At 35.8% G+C, this 21,036-nt stretch overlaps 1 protein-coding gene and 1 long non-coding RNA gene across 3 annotated transcripts; one reads left to right on the top strand and one right to left on the bottom strand.

The window, feature by feature from the left end:
• Positions 1–292: 292 nt before the first annotated feature.
• On the top strand, positions 293–13,751 carry LOC120121291. Its single transcript, XR_005515981.1, has 4 exons — positions 293–340; positions 527–560; positions 7,957–7,966; positions 13,664–13,751. It is a non-coding gene; the product is annotated as an uncharacterized LOC120121291 (long non-coding RNA).
• Positions 13,752–14,875: 1,124 nt separating this feature from the next.
• LOC120121289 (bZIP transcription factor 46-like) lies at positions 14,876–17,287 on the bottom strand. 2 transcript variants are annotated; one of them, XM_039140678.1, is made up of 4 exons: positions 16,208–17,287; positions 15,525–15,596; positions 15,385–15,414; positions 14,876–15,010 (listed from the first exon to the last, which is right to left on the bottom strand). In XM_039140678.1, exons 1-4 carry the CDS (start codon positions 17,267–17,269, stop codon positions 14,936–14,938), a joined length of 1,239 nt encoding a protein of 412 aa, XP_038996609.1. In that variant the 5' UTR covers positions 17,270–17,287; the 3' UTR covers positions 14,876–14,935. The 2 variants fall into 2 exon arrangements, with proteins under 2 accessions (XP_038996609.1, XP_038996610.1); XM_039140679.1 differs by having other exon boundaries at positions 14,930–15,010; positions 15,385–15,596.
• Between the last annotated feature and the right edge of the window lie 3,749 nt (positions 17,288–21,036).

The raw sequence follows: 21,036 nt of genomic DNA, 5'->3' as shown, positions 1-21,036 counted from the left end.
TGTAGTGCCTTTGTCTATATTCTTTAAGAAATCATTTCATTATAGCTTATAAAAAATATCTAATCAATCTTGGATGAAGCTGAGTTTGTTTTTGTCGCTTAAAAGGTCAAAAAACAACCATTCATAGACTCGGTTTTATGGTACAGGGAAATTAGAATGGCCAAAGAGATCATCGGCGATGTTTACATCGAGCATAGGAAGCGCTGACATCCGCACGGAATTAGATGAAAGCATTAAAGCAGATGACCCAAAATACAAAGCAGCGCTGTCTGCAATGGCTTCCAAGATATCCTATGAGAATGAAGCCTTCGTCCAAACCATAGTTACCCAACTTTGGAAGGTTCGTTTACCACTTATAATGGTTTTATATATACGTTGCTTGGATTTCTTTAAATATTCATATTTAAAATATTTATCTCAAACAAATTTAAATACTCTACTTTAAAATTTCATAAATGTGTGTGGGGTTTATTAAATTTTTGTTTCCTAAAAAAGGTAACAGAGATCCTTATTATTGTTGGTGCAGATGAAATTTGTAAAGTTGTATAATTTGAGGAATGGTAAGTTTTCTTTCTGTCACACACTAAATTAGAGCTTAAATTTTTCTTAATTTTAACTTTAAGGGCTAAATTGAAATTTGATTATAATTTGGGGACCAAAATGAATTTTTAATAAATTTTGGGTCTAAATTTGAAAGTTTAAAATTTGGAGGACTTGTGGTGTAATTACACCATTTTCCTTTTGTTGGTATAGAAACCCCTTTTTTCCTCAAAATTTTCATTTTTGAAAACTGTTCTCCCTCTCTCTTCAATTTTCCATTTTAGTATTTTCTCTCTCTAAAATCTTCAAACGCTATTTCGTCGACGATCGGAGCTCCGTTAACGACATCGCATATACCATTAGTTTCTTTGCATCGTTATGAGTCCAGCGGTGGTTATTTCATTGTTAAAATTATCAGCATGTGGAGGGGTGACGCAAAACAAGTTTTCGGCAAATCGTAATCGGGCTCTCCTCCATTCACCGTGGTGAACCGAGCTAGGTAAGCGACTCAAAATCCCTTAAAATAATTTTTAGGATTTTTTTTCTTATTTTTCCCCGTCGCAAAATGGCGTCGAACGTGCCCCTACGAGCTGCCCTTATACGTGGGGCTTGTCCACCGCATGGTGGACCGTCTAGAAGCGAGTCAACTGACCCGCATACCCTACCCATAAATCGTATTTGACCCGACCCGTACACCTGTCTGGCCTAAACCCAACCTAATCAACCCAACCAAACTGGTCTATTCTTAACTGAACCAAACCAGATTGAGTTGAGCCAAGTCTAGCCATTGACTTTGACCGTTGACCTACGTTGACTTTGACCGTTGATCGACATTAACTTTTTTCAAAAACCTTCCTCGTGACTTTTTTGACATATTGAGTATGATTTCGATGTTCGTTTTATCAAATTTTAATCCAAAAGCCATGAATTGAGCCCATTAAGCTGAAAATGCTTAGTATTTTTAACATTTCTACACTTTTATTCAAGATTTGATTATGAAATTAATATGAGGCTATATTTTTATGAAGGTACAGGAGATACCCCTGACCGAGGGCCATCTAGGTCCGGCACTACCCGTCCTGTAGAACGGTCCGATCTGAGTTATTCGAGAGTTACTCTTAGGTTTCTGTAAATTATTTGATTAAAGTTTTTTACTTATTTAATTAGGATTCTTATTTCAGTTATTCTGATTCATAGGATCTAGCACTGTCGCTGATCGCGATAGACAAACCCGAGAGTAGGTGACCGTCCCAAACTACTCAGTTCGGTTCAGGTGTATTCCTATTGATGTCACAGTATTGTTTTGACTATCTATCTAAACTATTTAAACTTTTTGAGATTTATATTTCGATCACATGATATCTGAATTACCGAATGCTTCTTGCATGATCTCTACTTGTCGTATTTTTGTATCTGATTCTAATAAATGGCATGTTTTAATATTTAAATAATTAAAATTACTATTCTTACTCAAATACATGCACTTTTACTATCATTAGGGGGTATGATTGGAGAATGTATCTTAGGTTTAGTCTATTACTTGTAACACTTTACCGCAGACTCATCTTGCTTTGTGTACAGGGTAAAGCATGATGAGTATTTGAGGATTGTTCTACAGACCTTGAGGGAGAATAATTTGTTTGCCAAGTTGAGCAAATGTGAGTTTTGGTTTAGCGAGGTGACTTTTCTGGGACGTATCGTATCTACTGAGGGTATTTGGGTGGATCCGAGTAAAATAGAGGCTATTCTAAGTTGGAAGCAACCCAAGAATGTCTCAAAGATTCTCAGCTTCTTGGGTTTAGTTGGTTATTGTTGTCTGTTTGTCGAGGGTTTCTCCATCATAGCAGTTCCTTTGACGAAGCTGTTGAGAAAAGAGGTCCCGTTTATCTGATTTGAAGCTCAACAGTCTAGCTTTGAGAAATTGAAGACGGTTCTGACTGAAGCCACAGTGTTGATTTAGCCTGAGTCAGGAAAGAATTTTCAGTTTACAGTGACGCTTCTTACTTTGGATTGGGATGTATTATGATGCAGGATGGGAAGGTTGTAGCTTATGCGTCTCATCATTTAAAGTCATATGAGTGCAGTTACCACACACACGATCTGAAGTTAGCTGCAGTGGGTTTTGCTTTGAAGATTTGGAGACACTATATCTATAGAGAAAAGTGTTATATCTGCTCTAGGTAATCCTTTAAACTTTAGTACAACTTTCTATCCATATATTGATGATCATTCTAAGAGAGTGATTCAGGTTTTTGAGGATATGCTGCGGGGTTGCGTGATTGACTTTCGTGGTAGTTGTGTTGACTTTTTACTATTAGTCGAGTTCTCTTACAATAATAGTTATCAGGCTAGCATCCACATGACACCGTATGAGGCTCTGTATGGACATAAATATCATACTACTATCTATTGGATTGAGTTACATGATAGGAGGATGTTGGGTCTAGAGTTAGTCCAGGAGACTGAGGATACTGTCAGATTGATCCGTTATTGCCTGAAAGAGACCTTTGATAGACAAAAATCTTATGCTGACCAAATAAGGAAGGATAATGAGTTTAAGGTTGGAGATTAGGTATTTCTGAAAGTATCTCTGTGGAAGAAGATGTTGAGATTTGGAGACAAGAGCAAGTTGAGTCCGAGGTTCATTGAGCCTTATAGTATTCTGAAGAGAGTCAGACTTGTTGCTTATAAGCTTGTACTACCTCCCCAGCTTAGCCGCATTCATGATGTTTTCTGTGTATCTATGTTGAATCAATACCGTTCGGATCTGGGTAATGTCGTTTAGATCGAGGATGTAGAGTTGAGACCTTATTTGTCCTACGATGAGAAGCTTGTTTAGATTTTGGATCAGGATGAAAGAGTTTTTCGAAATAGGCGGATCCTGATGGTCAAAGTTCAGTGGAGCAATCGTGGTCCTATAGAGGCTACCTGAGAGATATTAGAGTCGATGGAGACTCAATTTTCATATCTGTTTAGGCTAAATAAATTTTGAGGTTAACTTTCTTTTTAGGGAGAGAGTTGTCACACCTTAAATTAGGGCTTAATTTTTTCTTAATTTTAATTTTAAGAACTAAATTGAAATTTAATTATAATTTGGGGACCAAAATTAAATTTTAATAAATTTTGGGTCCAAATTTGAAAGTTTTAAAATTTGGAAGACTTGAGGTGTAATTACACCATTTTCTTTTTATTGGGTATAGAAACCTTTTTTCTCCTGAAAATTTCCATTTTGGAAACTATTCTCATTATTTCTTTAATTTTCCATATTTAGTATTTTCTCTCTCTAAAATCTTCAAACGTTATTTCGTCGATGATCGAAACTTCGTTAATGACACCACCTATACCATTAGTTTCCTTGCATCGTTGTGAGTCCAATAGTGGTTGTTTTATCGTCTAAATTATAGATGTGTTGAGGGGTGATGCAAAATAATTTTTTGGTGAAGCGTAATCGGGCTCTTCGTTGTTCACCGTGGTAAACTACATAAGTGACTCAAAATCCCTTAAAATAATTTTTAGGATTTTTTTCATATTTTTTCCCGTCGTAAAATATCGTCGCACGTGCTACCTCTGCACATGGGGCTTATCCATCGCATGGTGGACTGTCTAGAAGCGGGTCAACCCGACCCATAAACCTTATCTGACCCAAACCGTACACTCGTCTGGCCCAAACCCAACCGAACCGGCCCAACCAGATCAGTCATTTTTGAACTGAACCAAATTGGTCTAACTGACCTGAACTGGATCGAGCTGAGCCACGCGGAGCTGAGTCGCGTCGTGTCGAGTCGTTGATCGCCGACGTTGACTGTTGACTGGCATTGACTTTTTTTTGAAAACCTCAATCTTGACGTTGTTCAACATCTTGAGTCTGATTTTGCAGTCCGTTTTGCCAAATTCTCATACGAAAGCCACGAATCGAGCCCGTTAATCCAAAAATGCTTAGTATTTTTAGCATTACTACACTTTTATTCAAGATTTGATTATGAAATTAATCCGAGGCTATATTTTTATGAAGGTATATGAGATACCCCTGATCGAGGGCCGTCTAGGTTTGTCACTACCCACCCCACAAAACCGCCCGATCCGAGTTCTTCGAGAGCTACTTATAGGTTTCTGTAAATTATTCGATTAAAGTTTATTACTTATTTAATTAATATTCTTATTTTACTTATTCTGATTCATAGGATCTAGCATTGTTATAGAAACGATAGGTAGACCCGAGAGTAGGTGACCGTCTCAGACTACTCAGATCGATTCAAGTGTATTCCTATTGCTGTCACAATACTGTTTTGATTATTTGTCTGAACTATTTAAAAATTATGAGATTTATATTTCGATCACATGATATCTAAATTACCGAATGCTTCTAGCATGATCTCTGGTTACTGTATTTCTGTATCTGATTCTGATAAATGACATGTTTTAATATTAAATAATTAAAATTACTATTCTTACTCAAATACATGCACTTTTATTATTATTGGGGGGTATGATTGGAGAAAGTATCTTAGGCTTAGTATATTATTTGTAAGACCATACCGCAAGCTCCTCTTGCTTTGTGCACAGGGTAAGTCCTTACTGTATGCCCTTATACTATCAGTATAAGGTCCTTACCGGGTGTACATGTGGGTGTATTGTTCAGGGGAACCTACACATTTTGGTGTTCGAATGGGGGTAGGATCTAGCATACTTTGTATCATGAGGAGTGATCTTTCTCCAGTTTTGTATTAATGTATATTTTTTCACGTCTTTTCTTTTTTATTTTAGGTGACATGTGTTTATTACTACCTAAGTATCATGTATTATCGATATTTTGTATCCCGACATCATTATCCTGTATATTTATCGTATGAACTTTTATGATGGTTATTTTTAGTATTTTTCCGTTACATAGTCCTTATTTACTGAGATGGATTTGAGTTGCATTTTAAATATGAAAAGAACTTCTGAATACGACATGTGATCTTCTAGGATCGGTCGTAATTCCCAGACTGCGTCTAAAAGATTACACTCTCTTTCTATTTTAGAATTATAAATTGTCATTGCATATTTAAATGGTGTTTTTCCTGAAATATCACATATACCCTATAATATTCCCTATCAGACAACCTTCAGACTATTTTTCCCGATCTAACACCCTTTGTAGTAAGGCACGCCCCTTGCAGCGCTTTACGCTGATATGGCACCACGTGGGGTAAGGCGCCCCCCTACAACACGCTTTACACTGACATGGACACACGTGTCTAAAGCGCGGCCCATAGGGCGCTCCTTACGACACGTAGGGCTATAGCGCGGGTCAAGGGCCGCGCTTTTCAATTATCACATGCTCAATTATCATACATGCATAATGCAAGGCACGGTGCAAGGACCACACCTTGCATTATTTACCTCGACCTCTCGGTTTTAAAGCATCCTCTCTCGGCTATAAATAGCCCTCTCCCCGTAAACTCTCTCACAATTCCCTCTCAACCGAGAAATTAATACAACAATCATTTCAACCAGTAAATAACACCCGACAATCCTCTTATATTTAATTCAGAAGTTCGTTCGATCTTTCGTTATAAGGTAACTTTGTTATAATATTTTTCATTATACTTATTGTTTATTATGATAATTTGAAAAAAATATTATAGTAATTATTTTCAATTAATTTTTGTGCCAGTTCAAGGGGAAAGCGGGAGCATACGTCGAAATATTTTTGCGGTGTAGGTAATAATAGAAAAATATATATTTTAATTTATTTACGTTTATGCGTAAAAAATTTATTGTGTTATATTTTCGTTCATATATTATTTATTTAATTAGGTTTGTTTCAGTTGTTTTTTTACATATATAATATTGTCGCACTTTTAAACTCTAAGAATGACGTGACTTTTAGCTATTGTTTATTATGATAAAAAAATTCAAGAAGATGAAACCGGCGTTGTTTTCGTATCAAATGGGCATGTTAAAATATCATTCAAGAGAAACATAACTCTTGAGGAGCTGATAACGAAGATTTCGAGGAAGGTTCATGTTGTAAGTAGTAGAAAAATGTCATTGTTGCAGTACAGATTTCCAACATCATTGTTGCCATTAACTTATACAGCGTTCGAACTATCGAACAATGATGATGTTGAAATGATGGCTGATTCTCAAAGTAATTATTCAGACGGTGATATTGAGATGTATGCAAAGTTTGTTCAAGTGCGTGTTGTTCGGGGTCAGTCATTAAGCTCCCACTATGGGTTGGCTGAACAAGCTGATCAAGTTGATAGCCCGATTACAGTAATGTGTAATGATTTTAACGCCATAATGGGAAATCTGCATCATGGTGCCATCACATCAACTTCAATGGGGAGACATTCATCCGTAACTCCTTACGATATGTACCGATGTGGGTCCACGAATAATCCATATGGCAACATCGCGTCCTGCAAATTTCTTTGACCTTAATATGGAGATGCAATCGATGCAACAATCTGTGCGGTTTCCATTTGACACGATGGCTTCAAGATCCAGGGGAGGCATTCGACTGTGAGCTTTTTCGATCTCAATGTCGATATGCCTTCTAGTTCAAGGGGAAGGATTGCAAGTAGTAGGTTCTTCGACCTAAATGTGGAGAGCATGGAGGAACCATCATCTCCACCAGAAGAACCGCTTCGTGAGCTTGGTGCGGATGGTGCTGAGACTAGACTATTAATTCACCCAGAATCACCGTAATTCAACTCCGATGATGATGATAATGTAGATGAAGTTCCATTAAATGTAGCACAAACTGACCCTCCAGCATACATGTATGAAGCTGATTAGGGTGTAATGTACGAGCCAGAATTTGCGGATATGCCTCATCTCGGTAACTATGGATATTACTCATCAATAAATAATTGTGAGTATGCCTGCAAACGAACCGAACGCACACGAACAGAGGTATGTTCATGTTCGTTCATTTAATAAATAAACGAACACGAACATAAATGAACAAATTTTTTTTGTTCATGTTCGTTCATTAAGGAATATAGCTTGTTCATGTTCCTTCATTTAATAAATAAACGAACATAAACGAACACGAACATAAGCGAACATAAACGTTGGAGACCCTTTCTTCCATTGTTCTTTCATGAAAAATAGTCGATAATGCAAATCAACCAAATCTACAGTGATAAATAGCGTAAGAGCTGATTAGCAGTGATGAAATGTTTGAAGATATCAGATATTTTGATCGATCTTTTAAAGATATTAAATGATTCACACGACTTTAATTTAACGCTATAACATTTATCTTAGTGGTCCATGATTACATATGAACAATAATTTTCCACTACGTTATTCTAATAAATTCGCCGGCTAAAAGTTTTGTGACATCAATGTCAGACTTTAGTGAAATTTGTTAATAATGATCCTTTCCATTGGCAGAGTAGAAAATTTAACAGCATGAAGATTTCGAACAGTACAAATTGGACTACAAGGCAATAACATAGATCCGAATCCGATGCTACATATCTAACTGATATTATTGCTAAACCACCATTCAAAATTTTAACGTACCTAAAGTCTACTCCACAACTAAAGGTCACACAAGAACTATGAAAACAAAAGTTCATTTTCAAAGTGTATTTTCTACTTTTTAATGGGTTCTTCCTTGAAAACCCATTACTTCCGCTATTACACTCTTTTTCAGAAATTGCATAGAAACATTTGTTTTGTTTTTTTGGCAAATTCTCTATATTTTTCTCTTTACTGATGCTCATATACTTCTGATTGTTACCTTTATCTTCCCATCTATTTCTAGAAAGAAGTATGATATTTTCTTGAGTTTTAGATGTGAAGATACCCACAATTACTTTACATATCAACTATTAAGCCAAATAAAACAGAGAAAGAGATGAAAACAAACCTATAAAACTTCAGATTGCACTATAATATAACTTTTTTTGAAGCTTTCACCGATCGTCTCCACTCTTCAGTGGACACTAGGATTTGGGAAAAAAGGGGGAAAATGAATATAGGTGTGATATGCCTCATGTGTTAACATATTGAATTTAAACTCCAAATAAAATTGGGTTAATTATGGAGTTGGTAATCAGAATATCAGATTAATTAATATTTTTAAGATACTTACAAATTGGTCACCAAAATTGATTTAAGAAGATTGGGTTAAACATAAATGAACGAACATAAACGAACATAACCGAACGTTCACGAACGTAAATGAACAAACGAGACCTATGTTCATGTTCGTTCATTTAATTAAACGAACACAAAATCTTGTTCATGTTCGTTCATTTAATAAATAAACGCACATAAACGAACTTCCAGCCGCACGATTCATGAACGGTTCACTGAACATTCAGTTCATTTACAGGCCCAATGGTGAGTTATCTTTAGGCATGGAGTTTTCAAGCAAAGAAAAAGCGATGATGGCTATAAAAAATTACAATATCCGTAATTATGTTCAATCGAGAGTCGACCGCTCCACGACATAAAAATACGTATGATACTGTGCCCGACACGAAAACGGATGCAATTGGATGGTTCGTGTATCGAAGAGGAAGAGGAAAAAAAAACAGATGAGAACAAACAATATACAACGGTCCTCACACATGTTGTGCTGGAGGGGTCAACCAAGATCATCCCAACTTGGACTCTGAAGTGATATGCCAAACCATCATGTCCATGGTAAAATCAAGCTCTCATATAGTTGTTGTTGTGTTGATTTTAGCTATACAATCGCAGTATGGGTACACTGTCTCCTATAAAAAATCTTGGTTGGCAAAACAAAATGCCATTGTCAAAATCCATGGCGAATGAGATGCATCTTACAACGAACTTCCAGGCTGGTTTAGGCTGATGCAGAGGTTGAATCATGGGACAATTGTGGACTACGAAACCTCCTATGCATACCATAATGATCGAGTTCTTCGCTATCGATGCCAATTCTACCGGGTTTTTTGGACTTACCCACAGTGCGTTAATGCTGTCAAATATTGCAAGCCTGTGGTTCAGATCGACGGGACTTTCTTGTATGGAAAATACAAGCAAGTTTTATTATTGGTAATTGTCCAAGATGGCAATCGCAACATTCTTCCAGTTATTTTTGCTCTTGTTGAAGGAGAAGATACATATTCTTGGGCATTTTCCTCCGAAACTTACGTGCACATGTTATCACGAGGAAAAAAATCTGTGTCATTTTAGATCGCGGAGCTGGGATCAAAGCAGTAATGGAGTCTTTGGGTCCAATGTGGCAACTACCCTTTGTCCAACATAGGTATTGTCTCCGACACATTGTTGTGAATTACCATGGAAGGTACAAGAAGAATGATGAACGACAATTAATTGTGCGCATGGGTAAGTGAAACTGATGTAGTTTATTTTCTTTCGATCATTTTAATTTTGCAAATAAAGCAAGTTAGTAAGTTATACATTTTTTGATCAGGTTACGAACTACTTCCTCAAACGTTTGAATCAATGCTTCAAGATTTGCGGGCGAAAAACGAGGAAGGATACGATTACATCAGCCTCATCGATAAAGAAATATGAATGAACGCATATGATGGTGGATATCGATATGGACACATGACAACCAACTTGGCTGAAGCAATCAATTTAACCTTAAAGAGTGCATGTCACTTACCTGTAGCGGATTTGGTAAAAACTATATATTTTCGTTTGGGGGCGTTTCTTGTGAAGCTCGGGGGACAATCTCAAACCTGGATGCAAGGCGGTCATGTCTATCACCCTAGATTAGTTGCAGATCTACAAAAAAAAATTGCTGCATCAAATGGAATGTCTGTAACACGCTTCTCTAGAAGACATGAAATGTTTCGTGTCACAGAGTTACCGCGACCTCTTCAAGGGATTGAAGCTACGTCATTAAGAGTAAATCTACGGGACAAAACGTGTGACTGCGGGTTTTTTCAAGCTCTGAAGTATCCATGCTCTCATGTGATAGCAGCTTGCTCGCATACACGTTAAGACTATAACTGTTTTGTGAATCCTGTATACCTATTATCTGAAGTTTTTAAGGTATACGAATTTGAGTTCCCCTCTATAGGTAATGACAAAGACCCTGATGAGGTTCAGGATTGGCTTCCGATTATACAAAATCCATCTTTATTGAGGGAGCGTGGTCGTCCAAAATCCAATCGAATTCATTGTGATATGGATATTCGAGAAAGATCTAGACAAGACAGAAGATGTGGGTATTATAGAAACCCAGGACACACTAGAAAAACATGTTCACTTTTGCTGTCATCAAGTAACAATTGATGAGGAACTGATGTAGTTGTCATAAAACCAGGTGACGGTGGTGGCGACAGCATCGGGTAAGAGAACGGCGGTGGCGACATTACATATGGCTGCGGTATGTAAGTCGTTGTAGATGGTGGCTGCTGTGAAGGTCCTACTGGTGTAGCTGAGGATAAACCGAAAACACCTGCTCTCCGTCCACAAGTCGGGGGATGATGGTGTTGTGTCGGTGAACGTCTCTGTCGACGCCGCTGAAAGGTCTGCCCTCGTGCATCCTCGGAAAGCAGAAATGGTTTCCAATTACTGTTGAACCACTCATAATAACCCTCAGAAACCATCAAGAGGTCAGTAAAAATGGGCTCTGTATGGGGAAGGCGCCGATGTCGATCCTCCCACAGTACGACCCACTCATGATGCCTCACCAGCCAATCTATATCGGTCTTGCCGCATCTATCTATGCTATGCAACTAGTCCATATTGCGAGGTGCTTCCGGAATTGGTTGAAAATAACTAAATTGCCGGAGCACATGATCAGTGGAGTGCCACTCGACGATCGCATAACAGATCAAAGGGAACATCGCCATCCAAACATCTAATGGGCCCCCTCAACTCATGTGGGATCACCATCCTCACATCATCATTAGAATATGACACCAATTCAAACTAAAACAAATATATATAAATTTTATCAAAATAATAATCTAATTATACAAATATAATCTAAAATCAATTTTTAAACATTAAAATGCATATATGTGTGTCAACCTTCTGATCGATTAACACCCTAATTTTTTCTAAATCATCAGGTAGCTCCTGATGATTTTTCTTATCAGTAGACCACCTATTCAAGGAAAATAAAATTTATTACACACTGTATAAAATTATTAATATACGAAATCAGTTTTATAATTACCTCAATAGTAGCGGAAATACGAATGGGTTATTGACAACGGGACATAAAAAGGGCAATCGATACCATGCCCAAGATTGCAGCAGCAGGAGACATCTGCCAATAGCATTTTTCTTGTAGTCAGTGGCTCGACACATCTCCCTGTACAGGAAAGCCAAAACTGCTGAGCCTCAACTGAGTGATCCGGCCAGATGAAAGTTGCCAAGATGTTGCAACCACATACAGTGAACTTGGTTGCGCGATTTGTCTGGCATCAGCAACCCTCCTATCAGCTGCAGTATGCATGTCCATGCATACATTTTAACTTCATCATTAGAGGCGTCCTCGCTCAACTACCGAAAATTGTCATCTAACCAATTTAACGGTATCCGACCACCGTTAAAACTTTCCGGGACACGTCCTAGATAGTCCCGGCACAAAGCCGTCCATGAACTGTGCGACATCCCTGATATCACATCTCCATCCACCAAAAACCCCAGGTGCATAGAAACATCCTCAAGTGTAATCTTACACTCTCCGTATAGAAGATGGAGTGTGTGGGTCTCCGGCCTCCACCGCTCCACTAAGGCAGAAATAAGGTCTAGCTATATCTTATAGTGACCCTCATATCTACCTACGTGACAGAATCCAACCTCTACTAAATACGTCAAGACACGGCTAGGTATCACTTACTTAAGGTTCCTAATAAAATGATCTAATACACGGTCCCTCTCCTAAAATTAAATAATTACACAAATTAATTTTTAAACTAATAATAATGCATTAAATAAATAAATAAATTATTACTAATAATTTAAATTATATTAAAACGTTAAAATGTTACAGTATCAATAAAATGTTGCGATATATGATTTTCATCCAAGCGAAATAGACCTCTTCCATTTTATATATGCAAAAAAAAATTAATTAAATAAAATATTAAAAATTTTATATACTTAAATAAATTAAAAATAAAATATTAAATATAATAAAATATACCTTAAAAAGTTAAAATAGAATATAAGAGTATTTGAGAGAAGTTGAGAGGATTTGGTGGTATGAAAGTGATTGAGAATTAGGATATTTATAGGGAGGGGGTGGGGTGTGAACGACCGGGGTAGGTGGGTAATTAAACCTAAGGCGCGTCGCAGGGGACACGCCTTTCTGACGCGTGTCAGCATTAAAGGTAAAGCGCGACCCCTGCCCCGCGCTATACCCCACGTGACGCCAAATCAACGTAAAGCGCGTTGCAGAGGGCGCACCTTACCCCACGTGGCGCCATATCAATGTAAAACGCGCTGTAGGGGCGCGCCTTACTGCAAAGGATGTTAGATCGTGAAAAATAGTCTGAAGGGTGCCTGACAGGAAATAATATAGGATATATGTGATATTTCGGGAAAAATGCCCATTCAAATTCGTATGATTTACGAAAAGTATCTTTTAAACTTGCGTTATAAGTTAATAAACATCACTGTTGTTTTAAGTCAATGTATCTAACTTTCTTTATTTAAACATGTATACTTTATTTTCCAATTAAAATTTTCTTTTTAATTAATATACAAATCAATCATTTTAAATAAAGAATGAAACATTATATAAGTATAATAAGAGTAGAACCTATTAAATAGTTTAGAGTTAATAAAAATAATATTATTCTCCTAAAAATTATAAGTTTAAACGAATTATATTATTAAATAATCATTTCAGATTATTAAAAAGTATAATTTAAATAAAATATTTCAGGAAAAAACAATTTTCTTATATGACAAAATTTGCTTATATATATATATATATTATAACAAGTTGTATAAGATAATATGGGTTAGGCCTTTGAATAGGTCTTCTTCCAGCCCGGCCGTCTAAAGGTCAAATCAATATAGTAAAAATGTAAAAAATATGTAGTTGTAAAATCGGCATGTTCGATGACTTGTTTTTTCCCTACGTGTTGGGTGCTGTTTATTGATTAAAAATGCTGATCCTTGATCATTTTGCTTCATGCAGGTTACAGAGAACGTGATTCGACCCAAGAGTTCATTCTCCAAGACACACAAGCAAACCCAAACTTGTTTGTGGTAGCATTTAGAGGCACCAGCCCATTCGACGCCGATCTTTCCTGGTGCAAGCTTGAAGCCATGGGTAACTCCAGGGCCCATAACGATTTCATGCAAGCTCTCGGCTTGCAGAAGAACAAGGGTTGGCCTAAGAAGATCGATCAAGTCAACAATGGCGGACACCAATTTGCTTACTACACTCTTAGAGAAAAGCCGAGGGAAATTCTGCAAGAGAACGAAGAAGCTAAGTTTATACTGACGGGACATAGTTTGGATGGGGCTTTAGCAATCTTGTTTCCTTCAGTGCTAATGTTACACGAGGAGAAATGGTTGTTAGACAGATTGGGTGGGGTTTACACCTTTGGTCAACCAAGGATCGGGGACGAGAAATTTGAGGAATATATGGAGAATATGAGAAAATTTGATGCCAAATATTTCAGATATGTTTACTGCAATGACATGGTCCCTAGGGTTCCTTACGATGATAAAAACACATTGTTTAAGCATTTTGGACCTTACCTCTTCTTCAATAGTTTCTACGTCGGAAAGGTATGCCACAAATACGATTTCCTGACATCTTTATATATATTTTTTAAAAAAAATATGTTTATCATAATATTTCTTAATCATTAACAACGAACACATCCTATAGAGGCAACTGATTGAACTCAAAACCTCTAGAGATAATAACACTCTCTTCTTAATTGCTTAATGGATTCTTTAAACATGTTTACTATGCATCGTGTTTACGTTTTTGATTTCGGCATTGCAGGTTTTGCCAGAGGAAACGAACAAGAATTACTTCTCTTTGCTATGGGTGATACCGAAGGTGGTGAAAGCATAGGGGCTTCATTTTGCCTTACATGTACGGTCCAAACTAAGTAAGGTTAGTTTTTGAGATTGTTGGGAGTAACTGGATTAATAATACCAGGATTGCTCATTCCCCTCAAGATTGTCAATTCCACTCGATTGGGAACCCTGCCGGATAATCAACTACCTGTAAACCAACTTACAAGAGATTGATGACATCAATGAAAACAGATGATTTATAGTAATTTATTTGAACTCTTCAATATAACTTGTAAGAAATAGTGTAAAAGACACGATTGATAGCTCCGTTTCTATTTCCATGGCAAACACATACTGTTAAAGGGGGAAAAAAATAAGTATTTGAGTCTGACACCCGATTAGTTCATTATCCCTCGACTTAAATATGTACAACCTTTTGAATTCACCATAGACCTGTCTGTGTTCGGCGCAAGCATCGCTTCTTTGCTCCTCGTTGCATTTTCATCATCTCAGTTTCCTGTGGTAATCAAACAATTTAAGTAAAGATTTCAGAACATTCATCTCATGAACATTCATATATATATATATATATATATTAGTGTTCAATTAAACAAAAATCAGAACATTCATGACAAATAGCTAATCATATACGTGGAGCTTCGAAGAAGTTTTATACCATACCATACATCATAAAAACAGTATGATATAAGATATCCATACCATACCAGTAAAGTGAAACGAGAATGACAATGTAATAGATAAAAACAAAGTGAAGCTGACAGAACAGCCATGGAACATGGTGTGGACGACGATGCTTATTGGTATTTGTGTAGGGCATCAAATAAATTGTAATCAAATAAAAAGAGATATGGAAAGAGAACTTCTCGGCACCTGATTTTCTTGTAATTTCATCATTTGTGCCTGCAGCAACCAAGAACAGTCAACAAGAATGTAAGCATGTGTCCGCCATAACCAATAATTAGTAATGCCAAGAACTGAATGCACTGAAACAAAGAAGGGAAATGACATACATGTTTCTTCTGCAATTCTTCGTTTTCCTTGTTTAGCTTTGCAACTTCTGCTTCCAATTCCGTTGTGTAAGCCTAGTTGAAAAGCAAAGAAAGCAAAAACGGTAAGAAACTCGAATTCCAGACGACCATTTGATGAGATTGTTTTGTTTTGCTAGAGTTGGTTCTTTAGTATAAAATCTACAAGGTCAAGGGTGTTAATTAACATCAATGCTTTCATTGATTCTCATATGATGGAGCTTCAAAATGCTCCATTACCTTGTAAGTTGTAACAAAGATCCTTATAACTTCTCATGATCTTGACTTCTCAGTTGTTCATCTCTTGTCATGTCAGATAGCTATCAATGGCTAGGAAAACTCATAAAGCCATAACAGGACCAAACTGAGTGGGAATTGTAACTTGAAGTGTATCAAAACCAGAGTTCAAAATCTTTGAGACATCTTGGCACTACATATTAAACACAAGTTCTTAATGCGGAATTCCGGTGAAGTCTAGTCTATTTCGCAAACTACGGTGATGCCGGAAAAATTCTGGGTTATAGGATCCAGAGTTGACATAGGCACGTTATCAAAGGAATAGACTAACAGTTTTGGATACTACATATTCCAAGTGATATGCCTTACTCTAAGATGTACTAAAGAGCTATAAAGATGGAAACATTAGATGAAATCAAGAACATATTGACCTGCTTTCGAGCTCGTGATCTGGCAGCGGATTCTCGGTTCTTGATCATTCTTCTCTGCCTCCTCTCTGCAACCTTTTCCACAGTAGTGGATTTCCTACCCCTCAAACTTCCGTTAAACACACAAGGAACGGGTGAAACAGAGGAAGTGTCTCCACTACTCTTCCCAATCCCATCAGATGAAAGATGGTGGTTAGCAGGTGATCCAGTGGCAACACCAACTGCCCTTCCTAAACCTATCTCTCCATCACCACCCTGGACATTACCATTAATTAGACCTTGACCACCATTTTGCAAAGGCATCTGACTTCCATATTCCAAACCATATTGCTTAGGAAGAATCGGTTGCCTCTGCCGTTGTTGCTGATTAGGTAACTGCTGCTGGTTTGATCTAACTCCGTTCAAAGTCAAATTGGAAGGTTGAATAACAATTTGATGACCATCATTAGGAAGCCAATTCCCAATCAAATTTGGACCTCTTCCACCTTGTTGAAACCCAGTTCCAAACCCAGTATTACTCCCTGCTTGAGGTAATTCCCCAAAGAAGCTGCCATTAACATTATTAAGCTTCCGGGACAATTGGGTATTATCCTCTCTAACCACACCAGCCCTCACCAAAAACCCCTCCAATGTAACCTCCCCAAGAGTTTGCTGTCTCTGTGGCATATTATCAGTCACTCCGGTTCCAATCTTCCCGTCTTTCCCTACAGAGAACTCCTTTGACATAACTTTCCAAACTTGATCCACAGTTTTTTGGCTAAGCGTCCTCGGCAAAGTCAAAGACCCTTGCTTTTGTAACCCGCCATTTGCCTCCAGGCCAACGCTGGAAGAAGCCATTGTTTGAGTTTCTTCAGCGCTCCAAATGTTCTTCAACAACTCATCCATGTTCATTGACCCGAAATCCTTGCCTATTCCAGCCATTGTGCTTTGGAACTCATCTAAGGTCAGAGAATAGATTGATGGCTGCCTACTTATTGGATAATTCCCGGGAGGCTTATAATCACCTCCACCGCCGCCGGCGTCAGCTGTCGGCGGCTGGTTACTTCTAAAGTTCTTGAAGTTCATGTTTGTCCCCCAATAAAATATGGATAAAGTAGTGTAAACAAAATGGGATCAAGTCAAGATATATGTTTGGAAACTTTATAAATACAGTTGAACCAAGTAAATAAGAAATTTCCCATATAATTATATTAGGAAACATTTTCTATATTTGGGATGTTCACGTTTCAATAAAACTAAACAATCGAGATCATATGAAAACAACTATCTAATCCTTACCAGTTTTAACTTAGAAAGGCCATCAAAATCAAACTTTTTCCCTTTTCATCAAGTGCTGGTAAATTCCGACATTTTCATGTGTGGAAACAAATCTCTACTCTCAACAATAAGCAACTTGAATTTGAACCCCCCCCCCCCCCAAAAAATTATCACCAACTTGAAGATCTCAATGGAAACGTAAGCTTTTTAATTAGAACAAATAATAACGTACCAAATTATTGAAGGAAAACAGAAAAGATCCGAACCCACCAAACCCAAAATAGATTAATCATAATTAGGACAAATTAGTTGATTAATTAAAAATTAGGGTAAACTACACAAATAGTCATTGAACGTTTATGAAGTTTGCATTTTATCGCCTATTGTTCTTCAGATTATTGTTATCATTAAACAATCTGGTTGTATTTGCAATATGTGAAAATGATTTTTTTGTCTTTGCATTCTAAATAGTTCTCAGATCATCGACATTGGACAGTGAAGATGTTGATAATCCAAGCACTATTTGAGTGATGAATAAGATGAATACTGTTGATGGAACTCGAGAAATTGGGGAGGATAGTGTGATGAAGAAGATGAACAATGTTGGGATAGACTTTAACGTGTCATTCCGATTTTTCTTAACATCAGTTAACGACACTGATGGTAATTGAAGCGAATTAAAAATTTAATGATTGTCTTACAAATTTTAAAAGTTTAATAACCAAAATACAAGTAACAGAAAGTTCTAGTGACTAATTGTATGGTTTACCTTAAAAGTAAACATATTTTTTAAAGGCTTATCTCACAAATAATGACTTAAAGTATACATTCTTTTTCATTTAAGTATTTAAAATATTTTTTGATCAAAATAAATCCTTAAAGTTATTTTTTTGTCAAAATAAATATCTAAAATATTTTATGTCAAAATCGATATCAAAAAATTACATCTAAGTTCTAAAAAAGTTGACATGTGACATTAATTAAAGAATATTTTAGGTATTTAGATGAAAAAAATTGAATACTTTAAATACTTATTTTGATCAAAAAATATTTTAGATACTTATTTTAACTAAAAATATAAGTTTAAGTATTTATTTTGACAAAAAATACTTAAGATACTTTTATGAAAAAAGGATATACTTTAAGTACTTATTTGTTATATAATCATTTTTAAAAGATTAACGGAAATACATTTTTTCCTATTTCCATTTCTGGTTCTTGGCTACCGCCAAGTGTCCCTTTGTCTTTTTTACTTTATTCTTTTAAGGTAATATTTTAGTAATATTTATGGGGCCAGCTTGATCCCGCAACGTGGGCAAATTGGAAAAGAGCGGGCCGCTATGATGTGAGATCTGACCATTAAGCAGTCGAAAATTGGGATAATCTATACTGTCCACGTTTCAGAGGACAACGGTGGTGATGGCCTGAATATTTTGGGGGATGTAGTGGGCATTGTTGTTGGTTGGACTTGGATAGTGACGACAATAAATGCTAAAGCATGAATGGAGCACGCGTACATAAATGCTATACCATCAGTTAAACTACTATAAAGTTATCCGCGAGGGTTAATATAATTGGTTAAAATTTAAAAATTTGATCTTATAAGATCAAGTTCGAATCTTATTACTGTCAATCTTGATGAGTAATCTGTAAAATCTTATGTAAATCTCAATTGGATCTTAGGTATATTATGATCTTGGATTTAAAGAGCCACTCCTGACTTAAACATTTTGTAAAAAAAAGAAAAGAAAAACTACTATAAAGTTTATATTTCAGCTCTATCTTATTTCAAAATTTATGAATTTTGATTGTTGTTATTGATTTTGAGTTTCGATCTGATATAACAAGATAATTTTGTATTAATTTATGATGATTATAAGTGATAGTATCTGTTCGAAAGATTCTTAATTATTTGACAAAAGAGTGTTTAAATATCTTTGTAATTATTGATGTTCTAACATAGAATCTACAAGGGTAATAACAATCCCTTTAACCATTTAAATAATTTAATATGTGCTAACATAGTAATTAGATAGTATAAATTTTGATTTTTGCTATTGACCTTAAGATTTGATTAAAAAAGAAAATTATTTTTTTGTATATTACAGAGGTTATTTTATTTCAAAGGGTCACTAATATTATTATAAGATTTCTTTTTAAATTTTAAATTTTATATAATTTTAAATAAAGTTAATAAAGATTATTGGTTGAGGTTTGGATACATGACCCATAAATTCAAATGTAAATCTTTTATTACATTAAACCAAAGTGTAAACAATATAGTAGTATAATAAGGGATGTACGCAAAATTTATGTTAGCTTGACGAACTTATAAAATTTTGAAAGAATAAATGTATAAAATTTTAAGAGGATAAAAACAAATTTTCAATATAAAACTACAAAGAAAATATCTAAAATATTTAGAAATTTAAAATTTTCAAGGACGACCGTCCCTGTCTAGGCCCGTCCTCGAGTAAAATCCTTAAAGATATTTCGCTAGTTGATAATCTAAATTTGAGTAGCGTAATTTATATGAATGCGTGAGTTTAGACCTCTATATTTTAAAAAATATAGTTGTAATTTAACTTTTTGTACCATTTAAATACCTATTAATAAAATAATAAAAATTTTAAATTATAATTGAGTCATCTGTACAGTATCCCTATTTTTGGTAAGTTTTATTAATTAAAATTTATTTTTTGAATGACAAAATGAGTGAGGTAGAGCACAAGGTTCTTAACATTGAGGTCGTGGGATCGAGTCTCACGGAGGGCATTTCATAATTCGGAGGTCTCCTACGGAAGTTGCTCTCAACCTAGTATTGGGGGCAGCCTACTATCTTACCTCTCCTTACCCCATACATATGGGAAAAAAGGACAACCAAAATTGAGAAAGTATAATAAATTTGTGGGTTACTTCAATTTAGTTTGAAATACTTAAAATAATTAACTCAAGTCATTTAAACTCTATTTCATCAATATATGTTTAGGAGATACGGATATAGTTGTTTCCGGTACTAGTTATAGTTGAAGAATTAAGGTTTAGAATTGCCATTTATATTTTTGTATGCTACTTTTTTTAATCAAAATTTAAAGTTTAAGATTAGAGCTAGAATTAAAATTTTATTAAGAATAAATATTTAATTTGAGATAGAGCATGAGAGTCTACATTGCTTTTTTACTTATTAAACAAGCTTAATTGATAAACTTAAAATAGTTTGATAAAATCTTAGACATTCCAAATGGGTGAATCAAGAATGCTAATACTAAAATTAAGATCCTGATATTTACCTAAAAACCCCACAATCAGTGTTTACAAGAGAGTAAATTTATGAAATGGAATGATAGGGTTAATACCAAAAGACAAAATGAAGTATCATTTTCGTAGCGTGAGCGGAATTATTGTGGGAAAATGGTGGTAACGCGTGGCGCAGCCTGTGGCTTCCCAGCAATATATTGCTAAACAATGGATCAATCCCACTCATGATTCAATTTCCAAGAACCAAACGGAATGTGACATCTTAGACCTCCTCATGTGAATCCAATACCCAATATACATTATATCTGACAACAAAT

Source organism: Hibiscus syriacus, unplaced genomic scaffold (assembly GCF_006381635.1).
Source record: "Hibiscus syriacus cultivar Baekdansim isolate YM2019G1 unplaced genomic scaffold, ASM638163v2 tig00110369_pilon, whole genome shotgun sequence".
Lineage (NCBI taxonomy): Eukaryota > Viridiplantae > Streptophyta > Magnoliopsida > Malvales > Malvaceae > Hibiscus > Hibiscus syriacus.
Note: the sequence above shows the minus strand (reverse complement) of the source record. Positions and strands in the feature narration are given on the sequence as shown.

Excerpts from the sequence above, each read along its gene's own strand:
- LOC120121289 (XM_039140679.1), bottom strand. The coding sequence starts at position 17,269 with ATGAACTTCAAGAACTTTAGAAGTAACCAGCCGCCGACAGCTGACGCC. Across the intron at positions 15,597-16,207 it reads GATCACGAGCTCGAAAGCAG|GCTTACACAACGGAATTGGA; the intron begins GTCAATATGTTC and ends CTTTTCAACTAG.